Consider the following 9063-nt stretch of genomic DNA (forward strand, 5'->3'; position numbering starts at 1 on the left):
TTCGGATCAATCATAACGAAACGACAAGAAGGGAGAGAATTTGCGGGGAGGTAACTCGTATATGACAATAGTTTCGTCGAAGTATTATGTTCACTGCAGTGAAATATCAAGTGTTATGTTTGCGGCAATGAAAATATCCCTTTTCTCAAATTCAGAAAACTCAGTCGTTCACACTGAAGTATATAATAAATGTCTTAGTTACATTCGCCGGTGATAGTGTAGAATATAATTGAACGTAACACGAATGTATAAATAAAAAAGCCAATTGCCTTTTTTGGCAGCTTGCATGCTTTACGTAGTACATAGTTATAAGTAACAAAACAGTTTCATATTGACAGGCAACTCTAAATAGTGGATAATGTACATTCTACTCCTGGGGCGCATTTTATGTTACTGAGATGAGTCCAAGGTATCCAAGGTAATTGAAAATAATAGTTAGAATAGATTTTAAAATATTTGAGAACTATATATTTTAATATTCAACACGCTTTCCGTTTATGTTGAACCGTCAAAACACATAAACAGAGTTCAAAAAAATATACAAATATGTTATCAGTTTGAACGAAGCAAGCAGCTGTCGATGACTCAAGTCGCGTGTGCACCAGCAGACAATTCTTTGAAGGGAATCTGATTAAACTGCTGTATTTTCACCACTACATCGCGACGAGAGAGGTTATACTCTACATTGATCCTTGGTCGGCTTCTCTTCCCAAATCCTAGATTCGGATTCTAATTCTACTTGAGTTTCGCTTGCTAGTGAAAGCAGAAAAGAATCAAGAGAACGGTGAAAACAATATATCTCCTCAATTTGTTACTGCGGTGTGTCAGTTCTATCTGAAGTATTTTTGAACTATGATTCATATCTAGATGGCAGATGTACAGAATACTCAAAATGTTGTATTTGATGTTTTTAAATTTTACTTAACAGGTTAACAATAAATCTGGCCAAATTTCTTTTGTCCATAACTGCGTTGAGTCATTTATATATTTTAAACAGATTTGTCCAGATGACAAAATAAATTCGGAATTAAATCGATTCTTTGAAAAAGAACTTCGCATCAAAAGCTATAAGTAAGTAAGTGAGATAGGTTTAACGCCGCTTTTAACAGTATTACAGTTATATCACGCCGTGTCAGCTTAATGTGGGAGGAAAGCCCGAAGTGATGCAGGTCTCAGACGTTTACCACTTCGGTGAAAACCACGAGCACGGGTATGGTGCTGACAAACCTAGAAACATAATAGCGGCGAACCAGGATTCGAACCCACAATCATAGGTTTCTGGCGTGCCCAGCGAATCGCGGCGCCTCAGACGACTGTATGGTTTATGGTGTATGTTGAATGAAATATCTGTAAATCCCGAAAGTCGAAAATTCTATTTTTCAGGAGCCTATCATCCAGAGGAACAGAGTCTATGTTTCTGATGTGGAGACATGAGTCTTGAAGTGGTTGAAAGCTACACTTATACGGGCCTACTGTTGTCGGATTATCTGGACTACAACCCATTGAACAGTTGTAGAGCTAGTTGAGCTCTAGGAATTCTTATATCCAAAAGCAATATTCCAGGAGGAATGCAGTGTAGGACCTTCACAAAGCTCTGCTATTCTTTGGTGTGGGTAACTATCAATTACGTTGCTGCAATATGGGGAGCATTTTCACTTTAAAGAGTCCAACGGCGTGGAGCCGTATACGCAGAGTTCCCTACCCTCTGGTGTGCTCTGACGTGTTGTGGCATATTTCGGTGTGGAGACGATCCACAATGTGTTGAGGATGAATGTCAAGTTATGTTGCACTGTCCACTCTACCATAATCTTACACATATTCTTTTAAAAAAAGTGCAATTCAATCTGTGGTAATTTTAGGGCTTTAAGTGAATGAAAATTTTCTTTAATTTTGTCCAGCGTTTAAATGATGTATGTATCGGCCAAAACATGCAAACTCTTATTAGAAAAATGAAACAACTTTTATAATTTGTAGCTTAATGTTATGAATATATGTATGTATTTTTATTACGTATTTTATTTCTGGAAATGTAATTGCTGTAAATATAGTCTTTCATAACCAATCCTTTAATTCATTTTTATATTGCTTTTATTGTACGAGGTGAGACTTTAATAAAAAATCTGACTGTGTGTCGGAAGAAGAAGATATCGTTCGAAGTGTGGGCTTGCTGTTGATAATACTGTCCCGAAGGACTCAAGGTGATACTACTTCTCCAGTTTTGTAGGAATTTGTCTTTTAGTTTTCGTTCAACATATGAGACTAACCAGGGCGGGGTGCACAAGGAATGGTCATAAAATAGCTGTGTAACGCCAACATTATTTAAAATTTGTTTTACATTTTACAAACTGTAACCATGGGTACATATTCGCGTTAACGTCACTGTCTAATTACGTAAGGCCATTTTCATAAGTAGGCTTATGCCGGAAAGACATAACCTGTTTACAAACTCTAATATTTAAAGGTTCTCGACCTATTCATCATCGACATGAAGTTTGGTGTTGAATTTCTGAGATCAGATGTCCTCTCTTTATGACATCTATATTTTCAAAACCCCATACTTCCTAGCCGTTTGGCACAAACACATTGTCAAAACAAGTATACGTTCTACTTCTAAATTAACCTGCCGAAAAGGACCGTTCCCTAACTGTCAAAAAAGGGCGATAATACATCTTTATCACACGGTTGAATTAGCAGTTTGAAAAGACGTGAACAGCTGTCGATGAATTAAGTCAAATGGGCACCTGTTCGCCTTTTCGCTAACACCTAGTATCATCAAAGTATTTCATAGTGATTCATAGACACTTGGTTATAGTCGACTCTATGGATATGAAAAGAATTTTGTCGCTTTTATTTTTATTCCGAAGGGAAACGAATTAATCTACTGTATATTCATAACCTCAATCATAGCGACGAGATGTATAATAATTAGTAACCACATATGACCATGATGAGCCAGACATTAGAAATAGCTGTATTAAAGAAATATGTCCAATACATGAAAGATACGCAAAATAAGCACGCACTTCGTACTCATGTCTCGATAATTAGGGACACTAAAATTTCCAATCCGAGACAATGTAATGTTTTCGAAAATAATGCTGGAGTAAATGATATAACAAATAGAATATTTATACAGGTGACGTCAGACATAACGTCCGATAACTCACACATACTTTATTTAATTTGAGATGTCATGACATATCAGGCTATAAGTATAAAAAAACCGAAACCATGCACTCTCGAGGGTGTGTGTGAATGTGTGTGTGTGTGTGTGTGGGGGGGGGGGGGGGGGGGGGGGGGGGATAGTGCATAAACGCATTTAAAAAATTGAAATTCACTTGTAGATTCTTACCAAATGAATGAATCATAAAGGCGATATATAGGTTTCATAGGGCAGCTGTTGATATAACTGAATTACTTTCAGCTGAACAGTTTTCTTTTTCTTTTTAAAAACATCGTACATTTATCCTAAAAATGACATAGAGGGCAGACATAAAGCCGAGGATGACATATGAGATACCGACAAATTCACTGAAGAGCCTTGCAAATAATATACATGAGATGTTTTAATTTATTTTCTTCCAGATGTGTCAGTCTCACATAATCAAATCCCTAGGATTAAAAAGAAAATTCTGATCGTTATACAAAAAAAGTAACTGTGAACATATATCCAACTCTTGATCTAACTGCCTGTGAAATTGTCACTTAGAAGAAAGAGACAGACGAATACTTTCCTTTCTAATAAAGTACAGGATTTAAGTTGCAATTAGCTCAGCTTTTAGACTGAAATTCATTTCGTGCTTCTACCATCCATATCGTTTCAGACAATCAAAATAATCCAGCCAAGCTAATCCATTTATTTGATTAATCCAATCCGACGTATTTGCCTAAATACAAATACTCTAATTAGACAACTACTGATCATTGTCTGTTGATTTACAAACGAGACAGCTCAAGACGGTCATCTCAGACTTTGACACCGGGGAGAGCGCATGATACTTGCCTAATTACAGGTTTAGTCTTCTGATTGGCCGGTGATATCTTTATATTCAGACGCCCACAATGTACCAACAGAAAACGATTTGCATGTTTGAAACGATACATTTGCATAAACATGAAGGGATGGAACAAACATATGAAGAATCTTGATGAGAAGGTCGTGTACTGTGCCATCATGGGAGATGAGATGGTCGAAAAGACCAGCATCTCCGAGAGCTATGCTGAGAAGTCTTTCAAGGAGAATTATGAAGCCACAGTGTTTGACAACTATGTCGTTCCCCTGCACGTAGCCGGAAAGGAGTTTGTCATCAGCATGTTTGACACAGCAGGAAAGGTATGTTTATTTAGATGTTACATTCAGTAATACTACTTTGTGAATTTCGTGTTAACACTGAGAATAGAACCAGTTGCAATATTGACGAAAATTGTTTATAAGATGTGTATGGATAAGCGTGGATTATGTTTAGCTTCAGAAAAGTATCGCATCAAACATTACATTCTGAATTTAATTGAAGTGTTTCTATCACTATTTAGGTGGCATATATGCGTTTTTGTTGGTTCTATTTACTATACATCGTGTACTGATCTATCCTTCTTACGTTTACAGAAACGTTTTGAGAGCCTAAGAATGTTCTCCTACAAGGAAAGTGAAGTCCTGCTTTTGTGTTTTTCTACCTTTGACCGGAAGACATTTCACACCGTCAATGACCTGTGGATGCCTGAACTAAAGAGACACTCCAAACAACACAAACAGAAGAGACCTGTCATCCTCGTGGGCACGAAGATAGACCTCCGAGTCGGAAATGAAAGAATTGGGGTCAGCACGGACGAGGGTGTCCAGTTGGCCAAGGACATCGGTGCTGACTGCTATGTGGAGTGCTCGGCTAACGACCACAAGGGCTTGAAGGAGGTCTTTCAGCATGTTGTCTTCTCTGCTCTCAAATTCAGAAATAAGAGAACCAACATTATCCAGAAGATGTTCAGACGCAGAAGTGCCTCTTTTGTAAATTACTAGATTCAACAGGCTTTCATGTGATGATGGAAAATTACAAAGTGCAAGCATTATGAGATATCTGAATATTGTTGCAATATGAATGTCAAATGAAAATTACATCAACAATGGAGGGAGGGAGATGTTCCACTTTACTTATACATGACATTCATACAAAGGCTTTTCATACATACATTTTATTGAATGACCGATTAGTGCTATTTACAACCACGTCCTATGTCTGTTATAAGTGACAATCGTTCTTTCATATATGTTACTGTTTACTGTTATTCGTATTTGCCTTCAATAAACTATGTATGTGATATATGATCATCAGAGTCTTGTCGATATGTCTCCTCAATACGATACGTGTTTTGAGCTAAGTCAGCTCTCAATAAACACGAGAAAACGTTTTCCATAATCATAACAAATATCCATTGTACAGCGTGTATCAAAAGTATGTGTTTATGAATCATTATCAAAAGTGATGATACGAAAAGGCAAGCGTATCATGTCCCAACCGGAGATACTCGTCAAATACACAGTTGAAAGAGCATGCTCGAGTATACCTCGAAGGATGTGGAATGTAGACAACAAAGACTGCAGCTGCTGGAATATTGCTCGACATATGTGGAAATTTGACTCTTGCACAGTCATCCCTCTTGTCGTATGGTCTTGTGGGTTGTTTGTTTTTTCACTCTGAATCTTTATGCATAAATCTCTATTTTAAGTTCAGGTGGGTAAATAAGAGGAGGGGATTTAGCTATTAGATCACGAATATGCCTAAAGCTTAAGTTAAACTTCTGGTCCTAATTCCCACGCAAATGAAACGCAGTTTCGTTTCTACGAGAATACGTTTAAAAGGACTAAACAGTTTTACACGAATGTCTCTTTCGACTGATTTACGTGTATGAAAATATATGTCCACACATCATTGACTCTTTTATGTACACTAAAACAGACTGGGAAGATTTAAAAATAAAGCCAAAATAGTATGTTACCGATTTGGATTCAATACAGATTTGTCACGGTCAGTTTTGTTAAGGATTTGGAGGCTGGTAGTGTTTATTCGAGGACCAAGTGAACAGTGACCTCGACTTTAATTCTCGCTATGTATTTTGATTAGTTCCGTAAGACAAATACCTTAACTGCCCTTTATTGTGCTAAATGTTAGCCTTGAAACAAGAATTCGATTTCCTATACGTGCTGGGGCATGAGTTCATGTCTCAGCAATTCTGCTGCTTGAAGAAACGTTTCACGTTATATGTTTCTGTCTCTTAAATATAATCTGAAACTCGCGATATTGTGATAATGTTTGGATTGAATGAATGAGTGGCTCTTTGAGTACATGTAAATCATCGAAGTTCGGGAAGCATGCACCTATGTATAAAACTTCACTGTCAATGGCTACGACGTAGGTGTACAGTAATGAAGGTGCGTGTCAAGGTGAGTTATTTTAGCAATTACCTATAGACTGTCACGCACGTTGTGACATCTATTAGATCACTGGCCATCTACCACAAATTGCCAAAAGGATATACATGCAATCTATCCAAGGGAGTCGGCAACGAATATTAATACAGGCTCTGCACAATGTATGTTGTGATGTTTTGCTATTCAAACTATTTTGAATTAATATCTTCAAACAACATACGTTTCACCAACAGTAAAGCAAATGTGTTACACAACAAGAAGAGCAATACCTCTTTTCTGTTTGAAACAACACAAAGATGAATCCTACGGTCAGACAGCCCATTTATAAAAGTTTTATTGGCCAACTGTATAGTGACCTGAAACCCACTATGTCGCACTCGCTGTTCCTGCCGAACAGCTTACAACCATACTAACTCAATCACAGAGCTATATTTACTGGTATTGTCTCACTTTGATAGACATTTCTCGTCTTCCATTTTTACCAACTTTTGAAAGTCCATCAACGACTTCAATGAACATGTCTCGTCTACCTAAACGGAAAGGAGATGGTAATAATAATGACAATATTCTGTTACACCGCAGAAAACAACCAGTGCATTGCAACGACAACGAGGCTATTTGACGGGATGTGATTGGCTTCTGTCCATTGCCGCCTTATCCTTTCATTGTAAAACAACAACGAATCCATTCACTTCTATTAATCCAATCAGACGTGTTTCCTTAGCCACTCTGAATCAGACAGCTACAAAATCAACAACGCTAATTCGAAGTGTTTATTTGCATACATTTCCACTAATGAGCATGACACAACTAATATGTAAACATATACCAGGATTAAATTAGACATAGCTGCTTTAAAGATAAGTGTGCAAATGCATGAAGAGACACAATATCAGCAACCATTTCCCTTAACCTACATATGTCTGGAAAGAAAGCCTCTAAAACTTCTAATCCGTGACTATGTAATGTTTTCGAAAATACATAATTGCTGGGGTAAATAATATAACAAATAGATGGTGTGTAGAGGTAGAGTCAGACAATAATTTCAATAATTCGAACTCAAACAAACTTCATTTCACTTGAGGTCATGTCATGGCAACCGAAGGTATAAGTATAAATTAATATAAGAAATCTTTGCAAACTCGATGGTAAAACACTGTGCATAAACGCATGTAGTACATTATACATTTTTACTCATCATTCACGAGTACATTCTTACCAAATCCTACAGGAGATAAAATAATTAAGTTAGATTTACATCAGCAAGTGTTGATAATATTTACATACTTTCAACTTTACAACTTTCTTATTATTTAAAACATCCTACATATATACTAAAACTAATACACAGATCAAACATAATGCCAAATATGGTACATGCGATAGCGACAAATTCGCTGAAGCGCTGGCAAATAAGGTGCGGGAAATGCTTTTTACTTTCTTCCAGATTTTGTTCGTTCCAGACCAACACAATTAATGCTTTACGTTTGAGTAGACAATATAATTGGATCTTTTTTAAATAAATAAGCGTGAGCATACATACGAAACCATCTTTAAATCTCTATGAAATTACTTTGTAGAAAAAGAAGCTTACCAACACGTTTCTTTCAAATAAATTACAGGAGTTGAGTTGCAATTAGCTTACTGTTACTTCTATTTTGACATTTTTAATTTTTGGTGTATTAATTTTTTATTCAAAGAAATCCATTTAGTTCAGCTTGGTATTTTAAATATTTAACTTTTGTTCGTTTTACAACATTTTTGGTATTTTTGTTTCTTTCCTGGTTAAAAAATCCGTGTCACAATGCTCAGGGTATCTTCCTGATTTTAAATTTACTTCCTGTCATTCAATACCGCATGTTCTCTCAAGACAGACATGTTGAATGGGGTACAAAATTTTGTCATTTATTTATTTCAAAATTTAATATTTTATCATAAAATTTCAGCATTTATAAAATGTAAACAAAGTATGTTTGTTTGTTTAAATGTACAAGGTATAATATTTTGGTGTAAATTTAAGTCTAATTTAAAGGTGCATTCTCACTATTACATTGATAATTTAAAGGTAAATTTATTGTTTGTTAATTTGATTTATTTTTTATTGTTTTGTTTGTTTGTTTACATTTTTACTTATGAGTATTATTGTTTATTTATTTTAGCTTGTACCGGCTTAACTGTGTACAGAAATAAATTCTTTATCCCCCACACGTACTTCTAAGATTATAACTGATTTCGTGTCTCCACAATCCATATCGTTTCAGACAATCTAAATTACTAGTATTTCTACAAAGCTGATCAATTCATTTGATTAATCCAGTCTGACGTATTTGACTAACCACTCAGAATTAGACGACTAAAAACACAAGAAAAAATATTGGCAGTAGTGCCAGGTATGAGTAGTCATGCGTTTAGCACCAAACAAATACTCTAATTAGACAGCTACTGATCATTGTCTGTTGATTTACAAACGAGACAGCTCAAGACGGTCATCTCAGACTTTGACACCGGGGAGAGCGCATGATACTTGCCTAATTACAGGTTTAGTCTTCTGATTGGCCGGTGATATCTTTATATTCAGACGCCCACAAAGTACCAACAGAAAACGCGTTGCACGTTTGAAACGATACATTTGCATAAAC

The 9063-nt window shown here is 36.1% G+C and overlaps 1 protein-coding gene across 1 annotated transcript; it reads left to right on the top strand.

Moving 5' to 3' along the window:
• The first annotated feature begins 4114 nt into the window (after positions 1 to 4114).
• LOC139443552 (cell division control protein 42 homolog) lies at positions 4115 to 5014 on the top strand. Its single transcript, XM_071224530.1, has 2 exons — positions 4115 to 4333; positions 4607 to 5014. Exons 1-2 carry the CDS (start codon positions 4115 to 4117, stop codon positions 5012 to 5014), a joined length of 627 nt encoding a protein of 208 aa, XP_071080631.1.
• Positions 5015 to 9063: the final 4049 nt, after the last annotated feature.

This window comes from Haliotis cracherodii, unplaced genomic scaffold, assembly GCF_022045235.1.
Source record: "Haliotis cracherodii isolate W230 unplaced genomic scaffold, xgHalCrac1.p SCAF_5, whole genome shotgun sequence".
Lineage (NCBI taxonomy): Eukaryota > Metazoa > Mollusca > Gastropoda > Lepetellida > Haliotidae > Haliotis > Haliotis cracherodii.

Coding starts and splice junctions, on each gene's coding strand:
- LOC139443552 (XM_071224530.1), top strand. CDS start 4,115: ATGAAGGGATGGAACAAACATATGAAGAATCTTGATGAGAAGGTCGTG. Junction 4,334..4,606: donor TGTTTGACACAGCAGGAAAG/GTATGTTTATTT, acceptor TTACGTTTACAG/AAACGTTTTGAGAGCCTAAG.